We start from the raw sequence: 12,500 nt of genomic DNA, 5'->3' as shown, positions 1-12,500 counted from the left end.
ATCGTGCTTGTTTTGGGTCGATCGGAGTCCCGACGCTGGCTTCCATCTCCTACCTTGTCACTATATTATGAAGGAAGGTGAACGGGGACCATTTTCCCCGAAACTTCGTGTACGTATTAAAGACAACAACAGCTCACCACATGGTAAGTTTTATCGATTTTTATTACCATTTTCTACCGAATTTTCAGACCTAAACTTCGCCTCATATGTTCTCTATATTTTAATACCTACGTGACGCACACAGTGAGCCTGGGTTACCTGTGATCCAACCAAGGCATAACTGGGTTCCAACCAAGCATTTTCTGAATGCTCACAAGTTCCCCTAGCTATTTCCACAGTTTCGTCATCGTAGCTTTCAGGGTCGCGAAAATATTAGCCTTTGACTGAATCGCTACGTTTTTTTTAACATGCCGGGCCATATTGAACCGAGTCTTGAGTGCCAGTAAACATCACAACCTACTTCTCAAAGAAGCCATGATTTCCATGTGCTTCACAAGGCTTGGTAACCTTTCCTCTATGGATATTATTGGGAAGTCCACAATGTCTTTTCAGTGGCAATTTTCAGGAAATTGAGAGAGACATCTGCTCTGACCTCAAATTGTAAAGTGGAGCAAAAAAGTGGAGCAGAAAGCCACCCTTTAGGGCGTCAACAGAACTAAATGAGGGGATGCTATCCTCCATGTAGTGAAAGCTTTCTGTTTTTACTTTTTATTTGCCTCAAAATTGACTATCTGTATGAAAGACCACGCCTGCAAGGGGTCATGGGTAAATCAAAAATTCAGTTTCAAAAGACCAAACTTCAATATTTTCCAAACAATTAGAAAGATATGAAAGTCTGGGTGTGAAATAGGCCAAAATAAGTGATTTTCACCCCCATAAACACAATTTCACAATTTTTAGGTATGTTACAGGAATGGGTACCGTGATCATGCTACTCATCTTTGTCATGAGCGAAATCGCTGCAATAATCGAGTCAGGTTTGTCGAGTGGCACATTTGGCGAGTCGCCATGTTTGCTTGAGTCAAGCATAGTGATTTCGATTGGATTTTGTTTGTTTGTCGTCATTTCGACGTCAATTCCTTCTAAAGATTCTTCTAGGCTTGGTTGTTTGTGTCGTTGACGAGATGATTTCTTCTTGATTTTGCATGTAAATAGTGTTGGAATTGCTTTGTTTCACATTCACGACCGTCTCGAGCAAAGGCGGGAAATGCACTGATCTCTCGGGCGGCTAGTGCTTTCTCACGTGACTTCGTCAGTGCGCATGATGACGAGGCAGAACTCTGCATATTTGGTATCAAAATTTTCAGCAAAAGCCAGGCTTTTCAAGCCTGCAGTTTTCTAGGACAGCATTGTAACGTTATGCCCGCGATCGTTCTTATAAGCAGTGTCAATCTACCTTAGCAAATCCGTAGTAATATTTTGAGCTGGCTCCTAGCTGCAAGCTTCTAGTGACCATCCTTTCCATTTCAAGTATTCGCAACTCTGGAATCACAATACACGTATGTATCACTCAATACACAGAAGACATGAGCTTTAATACGGGAAGAACAAGCCGACTCGAGAGATAATACATGACGAATAAGAAACAACACAAGGCTTAGCGAACCACATTTTCGCCGAGTAATAATTCTTTCCACATCGTAAAATCTCCCTCTATGTTTCGAGCGAGTTGCTATGTCATATAAAACGGCAGAGGAGAACGAATGTAGTTGTTTATAATCAACCGTAAGGGATTTCTTGGAGACGGCATGTTGCTTTATTAGCATATATTTGTTGAGTGGCCCGCTACTTTAAGCGCAGGCTCAAATGTCCGAAATTTCTGGCCATGCTACTTCAGATCGTCCCAAGGCTCGGGCTTGTCTGAAAAGTGACTGTCTTTGCAACGGTAGTGAACAGCAAGAAACTAGAAAGACGGAAGAAAAAAGGCTTCATGCGATGAAAAAACTCCACTTGAAAGGTAAATCATTACTGAGAAGCAAAGAAAGATAAGAAAAGAAAGGATACATGATTCAGCTACTACGAGAAAAAAGTACATGAAACTGAAGTGAAACTAGAAACATCGAGGAGGAAATGTTTCTGCGTCTAGGGCATTCTGCGCACATGCTCTTCCGTCTTTCATGGAGCATTTGAAATCTTGATCTAAAGCGACTCCTGGACGGTAATTTGGTCTAATTGACCTCATTCCAAACTTGTTAACTTTGAATTTTTTTTTTGTCTCCTTTGCAAAACGAGCAGAGACGTCGTCAGGATGGTCAAGCACAACCCGAGCGCTCTCACAGAAAACCTGAAAACTTGAAGAGCATGCTGGTATGCAGCTAAAAACGTTGTCAATTTCACGACATAACTGCCAATGTTTCATTGGTCAAAAGTGACACACCGGACAAACTGTAAAACCGTGTGCAAAATCCGTCACGCCTCAAGGATGGACGCAAATGGTAGTAAAAGCGTTCAAAACAGTTTTAAGTTTTATATGAAGCAGCACAGGCGAATCAATGATAAATAATGAGCGGTTTTTCAAACAACGAAAAAGTTTCTAGGGGGGTCCAGGGGCATGGAATTTTTTTTGGACTTTAACTCTCTAAGGTCCCCTTTCCGGTGTCTCTGATCGATTTCCGTAAAACAGTGGAAACCGGTGTGGAACCTCCCCTGAGCAGAGTTGCATAGTCGCTAGAATAGTGGTATTTCGCCAGCGACCTCACAACTTGCAAATTCGTGACTCTTATTTTAGTATTCCTCAGGCTAAACAAAAGCTCTGGTCAACTAGTCGTGAAATAATCTTTGTGTACATTAGCGGCGTAAATTTGTTTTAAGTCAACTTTCTCTTTTCCGAACTTCCTGTTTGAGAATACACTTGGGGCTTCTCCGTACTCAAACATTTCTAGCAAGGAATCTATTCGTCTCCGAACGAACAAATCCTAGCTGCAGTTTATCTCCTATTCTCTCGGACGATAGGGGAATTAAAATTAAAGCTTATTAGTTTTTTAGGTTAAGTTGGTAAGGAGAAGTATTAGTTGCTTGTTTTACAGTATTAATTGATTACAGTTTTTATCTTGTCTCTTTTCCGTCTTTACCGACGCGTAAATATTCTTGTATGCTCTAGTGACTACAAATAATTTACAACAACTACTCCAGCCACAAGGAATGTCTGTTACGGAGCAGTTATTAAAAGCCCACGATTCCAGCCGATGAATTAAGTTTGTTCAGACCTTTTAACTACCCCTGACTTTCAACGAAGTCACTTTAACCTGTCGACGTTGTCGATCTCTCGATGCAATCGATAGTTTAAAGCTCTAAAATCAGCCCCGAGAGTTGAAGCTCGTACATGTAATTCTAAATAAGGGTAATCGACGAGAGCTAGAACTTTACGCCATGTGAGTGAGCCATTTAAAATGAATGCGAATAACTAAATGTTGGCATATTGTTGCCAACAAGTGGCTTTTTATTATGTGTTTTTTGGTTTCTTCCTTCCGGCTTTCTTCCACTTAACACACTAAACTGTAACTTAAACTGTCAGCCAAGAATAGCGGAAAACTAAAAAGGTCATGGAAATTGAAATATTGCTGTTTCACTGAAAACGACCATGTAGCCGGACTGTGCGATTTAACCACATTTTGATTTTCCTTGCCTCATGAATGAATTGGAAATATTTTCAAGAGAATCAGTCTTTAAAGTGCTGACCGCGTGATTTTTGTTACATTACTAGGAAATATCGCCTCCAGAAGAAATACTGCCGACAACATAGCGATCCCTCTTTGCCTCCCCAATAACTGCCATTGGAATGCAGCTACTGGTAAATGTGACAGAACTGGGGAAGAACGTCGTTCACTTCACGTTGTTGAGCTAGCTCTCCAAAAACTCAGGACTGTGAAAGGTAAGTTAAGCCTGATAAGATATAATTTATTATATGCTGCATTAAAAAAAAAAAAAATCCATTCAATGTGGACGGAAAATTAACTTAAAGTAAAGAGTACGATAGCTGATTTCCTTCAGAGGCAAGTAGTTCATTGACACGTCATTAAAAAGAAGACGTTTCAGCTTTCTACTTGTGTATGTCGAGTTGAGCCGATCATGATACATGCAGATGCGGTAATGATCGTGACCCTAGATTGGTAGCGTTTTTTTAAGTTTCAACATTCCATGTGCCCCTTAAAGAGTCACCTTTACCACACGGTCCCGTTGAAATCAAAACTGAAAACTATATTGATAATTAGAATAAAGAAGCTGCAAGTTGGAGCATTTTGTAGTGAGAAAATGACAATGATGATAATGTTGACGATGACAATCATATCTGTTGAGGAGACGTTTGTAACAAAACAACAATTACTTTTAAGACATCCATTTAGAATCACTGGTGATCCTTGCATTCTGATTTTCTCTCAGCAGTGTGATTTATTCCCAAATTGCACTATTTTTTGCTCTAAATCGAACCATCTCCTTAGCCAATAAGAATGGAGAACTTTTAACAAAACAACCAATCAGATTTCAAGGCTTGTTTAAGGTAAGCAATCAAATTTACCCCTCACGCAAGGGGATCCTTCCCCCGATGTCCGTAACCACCAAAATTTTATGACATGCGCAGAGTACTTTCCTGGAAAGACTGCTGTTTCCTGGAAACGCGGGCTGCTTTCGTTAATTGCTTACAACGAAAGTTGCGAAAAAAAATGTCAGCTAATGGGGCGAAGAAAATTTATCGGCGGGCAGTTTTCTAGTAAATATCAGCCGGCGAAGAAACTAAAATCAGAAGAGAAACCAGAAGAAAACAGTTGTAGTGTTCAGCGGCAGCAACTCCGGAAAGTGTTTTTCTCAAGTTTGCAAGCGAGCTTGCGAGGATCGACAAACTCTCTCGTGAATGTAAACGACTAACATCAGAAAATGCAGGACTCAAAAGGACAATCCAAACGCTTCGAAAAAGTATAGGTAAGCATTGGTTAAGGAAAACATGGGTAAATGTATAACTCAAGTCTTTTTTTTTTTTTTGGAATTGGCATACTTATTATTACGGCTGCTTTGAGTGGGCTTCCCAACAAGGGAAATGTAAACAGACGCAAATTTTGGCGTGAAACAACTGACCTGCATCCGGCCTGTTCATTCAGTGCAGTTATAATTCCTTTCAAGGCTTTATAAGCTTGAGGTTGAAAGTTCAGTTCAACTGGACCACAGAACGGACATTCATCGACATTTGAGTGAAACAACGTTGAATTGTTTTAAAAATAATTTCACGACGAAAAGGCAGGGAGCTAGTGAAAATCCTTTGTACATTTTTGCGGGTAGCTAGCGGGGTGAAAAACGTTAGCGTGATCTCCTTAAAATGGGGTAAAAGAAAGTTTTACTTTAGAGAGACTGAAACAAACGCCTTAAAACTATGTTTTAATAATTGACCGCTGTAAAAGGTCTTGTTAAAATTTCCAGCGAATTTCGCAGCTGTTTATATTAAGCCTGTGTTAATTCGCGAATTGTGCATCCAGACTTTGCTTTTATTTTGGACACTAAATAGTGTAGCAGAGCTGAAAGAAACAAAGCATTTTCGATATATGCCAACACAGAAATTCTGTTAACGCAAAGAAACATTACTCGGAGGGAAAAAACGTGAAAAATATTTTTAAATGGCACAGTAGATGATTTTGTGCGGACCGCGGAGGAGTCTTCTCATGTCGAATGCGATCTAGATTTAAATATTTTAGACTTTTCTTACCTTTCTCGAGTTATAAATTTAAGCTTATTTTGAGTTCAAGAGGACAAAACCTTTACTTAGAGAACTGTGTAAATACCTTTCCAATTGATAAAAAAAACCAATGTTCTCGACAGTGACGAATAACTTTCACAAGGTTGAAAGAAAACATCAGTAAATAAAGTAGCCACATCTAAATGTAGAAAAGAGAGTTTAAGGCTCACACTTTTCAAAACGTGAATTTAATGAAATAATTTGTTTTCAAAGCCACAAGTCAATAAAATTTTTGTGTGACTTTTTCCCTTGTTTTCAGTATTTCTGCGAAGAAGGAACAGTGATTTGAAGAAAGAGACTCTGACCCTACAAAAACAAGTTACAAAGCAAGACAAATTGTTGAAGACCACATCCTTGAAGAAAAACGACACAATAAAAAAACTAAGGGGGGCAAAATCTGTTGCAACAAAACTGAAAAACCAACTCAAACAAAAAGGAGATGTTTTAAACAGTTATTCTCTTGTGGATACATTTGCCCATGGCAAAAATGGAGCAAATCATAGGAGTGTAATGTTCATGGCTTGCATTAGATATTTACAACATGCATGTCTTTTATCTAACCAAAAGGCACCAATTGCATTACATTTAATTTTCAGTATTTTGTTTAATTGTAGTCCCCCAAAAAATCTGATTGTTTCCCCAACAACTTTGTCAGATTGGAATGTTCTTTTAGGGGAGGCAGACAAATTAATTCTGTGTAAAAAATTTGCAAACAGCAAATATGATTTTCATGTTTGGAGTGATGACTCTAACAAAGGAGGGGAGGAAAGGCACATTGTGGGGGTGCACACATGGTGCCATGAAACTAACAAGCCAAGGGCTTATGTTCTTGCTAACAGCATTGTAGCTAGTGGGTCAGGAAAACACCAGTCAGATGTCGATTTCCACATTGTTCATGACACATTTGGCATATCAAATGTCTCAGGGTTAGTTGGGGACAATGCCTCTACCCAAAAGGGTAAATCAAATGGATTGATTGCAAACAACTCCAAACTGTTTGGCAGGGAAATGTTTTTTGTGGGCTGTTACCCACACATACTTAATATAATGTTGCGAAGAATGTGCCAGGCTGGGTTTGGGGCAAAGGGTGATATGAACAACAACCACATATTGCAATTATTATACAAGATATCCTGGCTCCACCATGAACGCCCAAGTCAGTACAAGGCAATGTATGTTTCACTGGGAATTTTAAGTAAAGAGCCACCCCTTCCACAGTCCTTTATTGACACAAGGTGGACATATTACCATGAGATGCTACAATGGTATTTAAAGTATGGAAAAGCCTGTCTTCAGCTTGCAGAGCGTATACTAGAAAGGATGCCAAAGTCAGATAACCACTCATCAGTCTGGCAAAATGTCATCACGCTGAGCTCCTGCCAATGATCCAAGTGCAAATTAAATTCTTATTTGAATTTCTTGACAAGTTCATTATCCCATCTCTTAATTCATCACAAGCAAGTGACGAGGAACTTGGTTTTTCCAGTGGATATCTGGCACGACTATGGCCTGCAACTGTTCTCAAGCACAATAAACCCCCAGTCAAATGTTACTGTGTCCATCACTGTATTTTCCTTTAACAGAACAGCAAGTGCAATTATCTTTGAAAGATCCAGCTGCTATTAAACACTTTTACCAGGAAGTGCAGAGGCCCATGTTGCAAGAAGCCCTGAAAGTAATTAAAGAACATGGTGCTGAGTGGTTATCCTTTCCCAAGCTGTTTGGAATGGGAGCTGATCAAAGATTCCAAAGTCCATTCTGGTCATCTGTTTTGAAGGTCCTTGACATACAATTTGTATCCACTGAAAGCAATCAAGGAAATGCATCTGAAAACAATGTAAAAGTTTATGGACAGGATCTTCAGAGATTGGTGTCTAAGGACAGAAATGGGCTGGTTAAATGGGCCAATATTTGGCAGCTGTAGAAAGCTCAACTTCTAACTGAGATTAAAGCAATGGCAACATCACCTGAAAGCTGTCCTATTAACAAAGACACCACACCACAACTTTTTGAATTTTATGCCAAGCACATTTTTAGCATTCCTGTGAACAATATCATTGCTGAAAGACAGTTTAATCTATCCCAACTTTATCTTCATGACAACCTGTCAGAACTATCAAAACAGGCCTTTGTAACATTTGTCGAGAACACTATTCACAGTGGTAAAACTAATGGTAGGACCACTGAGACAGCAAGGCAGACACATGAACAGAGAATGAATGACTATGGGCAACTACTGACCACAGAGCTTCTCCAAGAGGCAAGAAAAAAGCTCAACAACATCAGAAAAGGTAGTGCAGTCAGTGCCCCACTTAGAGGAAAGGATGTCTATCCTAAAGCGTGGGAAGAAAAGAAACTGAACAAAGACACATCACTGACAATCCAGTCTCTTAAAGCTGAAGGTCGTAAGCTTGAACTTCAGTGGAAAGCTTCGACAAAAGGAACTATAAATTTAGAAGAACAGAGGTCATTCAGGCCTACAACAATTGGATGGCGTAGAGACACTGGACAGGTGCCACCTCTAATGCACCTTGCAGCACTTACGGTGTGGGATTATGGTGAGGAGCTTTCAACACGTGACTTACCAGTGGAATGCCAGAAGTGCATCAAAAATCTTCCGCGTATCTTCCCAACCTCATCAGTTAATTCTGTGTCCACTTTGGATGTCCCCATGGATATGTCCATAACATCTGTCCCTGTTCATGAAGAATACGACCTGACTGAGGGGTGGCTCATCAAAAAGGGGGAACTAACTTACATTTGGAAAGGTTAAAGTCAATTTATAGTCAATCTTCCTCACATATGACCAGTATTTTTTAAGTTTTAACAGGGTTTTAAAAATTACATGTCAGTTGTGATCATCGCCAGTGAGATTTAAGAATTTTCATTGAAACTTCCCTAATTTATTGCTGAAATAAAGCTATGAATTTTTTTACATTACATCACAGCATACAGTATTTGAAAACAATCAGTTGTTTCCTACATGTATGTGCTTTGCCTTTTTTTTTCAGCTGATACTTTTTTTTTGGAAAGATTTCCAGACATTTTAAAGACTCAGACCATTCAAATGCCAGAAGTTACAAATAGGACTTCGAATGATCATTTCAGTCTCAGAAATATTGGTCATAGGTGACATAGATTGACTGTAATTGTAACGAATGAATCCATGGTCCCAGTTTCAGTAGGCAGAAATCACAGTCATGACTCATGCTACAACAAGAAACCTTAACTGAATATAAAGATGTGTGAGAAAATGTTGTCATTGAAAGAATGACTTTAAATTTTTCTTTGAGTTTAAGTGTTAAAGCTTAAAATGAAGTCACTTTTCTTTGAAATACAGCAAATCACACACAGCCTGTGTTTGCTCTTGGTAGCATGAGCCCTTGATTGGTTAGTGAACATTTTAGGATAAATTACCCTAAATAAACCACGGATATTGTCGTTAGGTGCTGTTTTCCAAGAATTTTTGGTGTAAGATAAATGAATTGCACCTAACAAAAGTTTGGTATAGATCACTTTTGACTGTAAAAGCCAAAAGAATAATTTTAGTGACAGGAATATTTTTTACCCCAATGCATGTAAAGTAAAGGCAAAAAGAGTTATTTATTTCAAGTGATATTAACCAAAAAAAATGGACACAGCTTTCAACTACTCAGGGTTTAATTATGAAGTTGATGTCAGTTGTAAATATTAGAGGTACCAAAAACCGTGAACAATATTTTATTTGGTGTTACGAATTTTCTTATTAAGATGAGGTGCAGGATGGTAGATTTATTATCTGTTAATGGATCAGATCCATTTTATTCCTGTATAATTTGACTGTCCTAAGAAAAGACAGTAATAATATTGTGTTTAAAAATACACAATATAAGTTTGGTGAGACGAACGAGGTTTCAGACATGCCTTTGCTGATTGAACTGACATTCCAAAAAAACTTCAAACAAATAAAGATGGAGAAATTACATTGCCTTAACCTTTTCATTCTTTGAGTTTAATTGTCTAAGAGCGTGACAATAACAGTAATGATATACCCTGACAAGCTATGAAGAGCAGGTTCCCATTAGTAGTTGATGAATCGAAATTGCCACATTGTTTTGCCAAAGTACAAAATGTAGCTAATTAAGTGAGCGATTTGGTGCATAAAACTACTAAATTCTGTGTACTGTGTGCTCAAGGTTCACTGGTTTCCGATTTTCACTGTGTTTACCCTTACAACATTTTTATAAGTTAAGTGTTTAGTATTTTGTATTGTATAATTAGTGTTATGTATGTCGTCAAGGTTTGAAAATTAGAAAAACTCATTGCGTACCTTGCCTGCAAGCTTCTGTTGCCTTCCCTCAATTCGATCGAACAGCTCTCCACCACGACACGATTCTTGACAACTCAGTTTGGCTACCTCGAGCGCGCGTGAAGAAAAATGAAATAACTTCACAGGAACACAACGCAGAACTCCTAATGTTGACCAATTGACAAACTGAATGACTGGTCTTAAACATCACCGTCGCGAATTTTTTCTTCAAGCAGCAACGCACCGAACAGTGCGCATTCAAGTAAATAAAATAGGTACAGTATAAACTTAGGGGAAAGAATCGAAATTGAAAACGGTAGATATTTCGATCATGTACCATTCTTTAACCTTGCCTTTAACGATGGCTGAAACTTCGCCTTTTAAAAAGATATTAAACAACATAGTCCCCATAGCATTCTCGTTGAGCCGACCTTATCAGTCGTGTTCATACTGCGCATGTCTATAATATTTGTGTTTCATAGCGTGAGGGGTAAAATTGCAAGAAAGTGTAAGACAAAGGAAACCATGATTAAGTGACAAGAAATGCATATTTGAGTGAGTTACAGAGTGTTAGAAAAAATGTAGAGCCTAAAGGCTTAAAGGCTCTACATTCTTTCTAACACTCTGTAACTCACTCAAATATGTATTTCTTGTCACTTAATCATATTTAGTTATGCATGTTTCGCCTAGTTGTTATATAGTCCCAACGGTTTTTCAAATATTTTGTAACTGACGATGATGTTTGTAACATCGTAACATGTCTTCGAAATTAAAAAATGTCGTAACTTTCTTAAAGATAAGTATTCAGTAACTTAAGTGACGTTAAAGAAATACCTGTCATGAAATTACCCTATTGTTCATCCGCACTTAGCGCCCAAATCGCGTAGTCGTTCCTAACAAGAACGTGGGCCCTCCATCGAGTTCTGAAACGTGAGTTTCCGTCTCCTCCTCGTCAGAGCTGCTGTCATATTTAGTCACATCATCGTCAGTGTTTATTCAAGTCTACGAGTCCTCGGCTTTTACGTTCGTTATAGGAATGATCAGTTTTAAGTTGTTGGTTGATCAGGGTTCTGTTTTGTAGACTCGGTAGTGGTGTTATCGCTAAAATTGCGCGATTACTGTTTGTAGTCAGTTCAGGTGAGCGTAAATAAATCTCTGTCACAATCGGGCATCTCATCTAAACGTTCCGCCCAACTTGCCGTACTTGCAGGACTTTCAGCTAGTCCGGACATATTCACTCTCTCTGAAATATGTAGATGTCTCTGGTAGATAATCTCCGGCATAGTTCCATGTCGTGCCATCGTTGTTTCTTGAGAGATTTGTTCTCTTTCTGACTGCAGCTCCATGTGCACGTGAGTAGTTGCGCATTTCCTTAACTTCCTTTTCTGACAGCTTTACGTTTGAAAGTGGAAGAATGGATGGTGGACAAGGAAGAGGGATGTCATGCTCTGGTTTCACTTGTAAAGTAATAAAAAGTAAAGGAGGGCATGCAACCGCCTCCGAGTAGTTTCCTTTATTGTGTTCCCAAAGGCTTGACAATATTCTTCCTTGGAGGGCAGTGGGTGTTTCACATGGCATGTGGATTGTAGATGTTCAACATCCAGAGTCATGCAGCTGAGGAGGTTAGGATCAGGAAAAGACAAAGCGGACAAAACAGACTCCATTCTCTTTAATTAAACCCCAGTGTAGCAAGTCAATAAGTAACCTCACATTCTCGCGTAGTTTCACTACGCTTTTCCAATTGCTGGAATCGACGCAGCACCGAGACTTGCTTTAAAGAAGGAAGTCATCGCCTTTGGCACCATCTCGGTAAAAAAAAATGTGACACAATCGAGGGCCTTTGTCTCAATGATCTCAGTGACCTGACCCTCGATGTTGACCGTGCCGATTGTGAGGGTCTGGTGAGGACAATGGCTTTTTCTCTGGTCGGAAGCCGAAATCCTGGGGTTCTAGAGTTTTCTGGAGTCCGATTACATTGACGGTCAAAGATGTGTTACAGCTGTCATCAGTTTCATGCGCCCCTCAACGACGCTTTTTCATATTTCGAAAGTAAAATTCTCCTGTTCTCTAGATTTTATGAATATGAAAAATGTCGTTGAGGGGTGCTTGTTACTCACCCGTTGTAATCTAGTCTAGTTGTAAGGTCAGGCAGAAAAAAAGTTAAAACAGACCGCGAAGTTAATTTGCGCGATCCTCACTTCAAAACAAACAAAATCCATAAGCAACGCTGAAATATTGAAGAAATGCGTGATCCGCTGAGCCTTCAAAATCCGCCAATCCGCAAACTGCTTCCTCAAAATCTGAGATCCGAGCATTTTTTAAGACAAATCCGCCGATCATCTGTAAACTTATTAACCCCCCCCCCCCCCCACCCTCGAAGAATAATTTGACATTTTCTTAAATCTGTGTTGTTTTTCACGCCGTTGTGCAGTTTTCAGTGCAGCTTGCATTTTTAAAAGTATCTATTCGTTTGTTATTAATACTTTTAGG

At 39.2% G+C, this 12,500-nt stretch overlaps 1 protein-coding gene and 1 long non-coding RNA gene across 4 annotated transcripts in view; one reads left to right on the top strand and one right to left on the bottom strand.

Moving 5' to 3' along the window:
- LOC138019215 (uncharacterized) overlaps positions 1-12,500 on the top strand; it is a 45,184-nt gene that overhangs the window by 20,746 nt on the left and 11,938 nt on the right. For all 3 annotated transcript variants that reach the window (XM_068865932.1, XM_068865930.1, XM_068865931.1), the window contains 2 exons: positions 3,704-3,871; position 12,500. The exon at position 12,500 is cut by the window's right edge and continues 157 nt beyond it. In XM_068865932.1, coding sequence (XP_068722033.1) covers positions 3,704-3,871; position 12,500 — 169 coding nt within the window. The remainder of the gene's footprint in view (positions 1-3,703; positions 3,872-12,499) is intronic.
- On the bottom strand, positions 6,896-10,468 carry LOC138019231 (uncharacterized). Its single transcript, XR_011126115.1, has 3 exons — positions 10,032-10,468; positions 8,308-8,418; positions 6,896-7,548 (listed from the first exon to the last, which is right to left on the bottom strand). It is a non-coding gene; the product is annotated as an uncharacterized lncRNA (long non-coding RNA).

Source organism: Montipora capricornis, chromosome 10 (genome assembly GCF_036669925.1).
Source record: "Montipora capricornis isolate CH-2021 chromosome 10, ASM3666992v2, whole genome shotgun sequence".
Classification (NCBI taxonomy): Eukaryota; Metazoa; Cnidaria; class Anthozoa; order Scleractinia; family Acroporidae; genus Montipora; species Montipora capricornis.
Note: the sequence above shows the minus strand (reverse complement) of the source record. Positions and strands in the feature narration are given on the sequence as shown.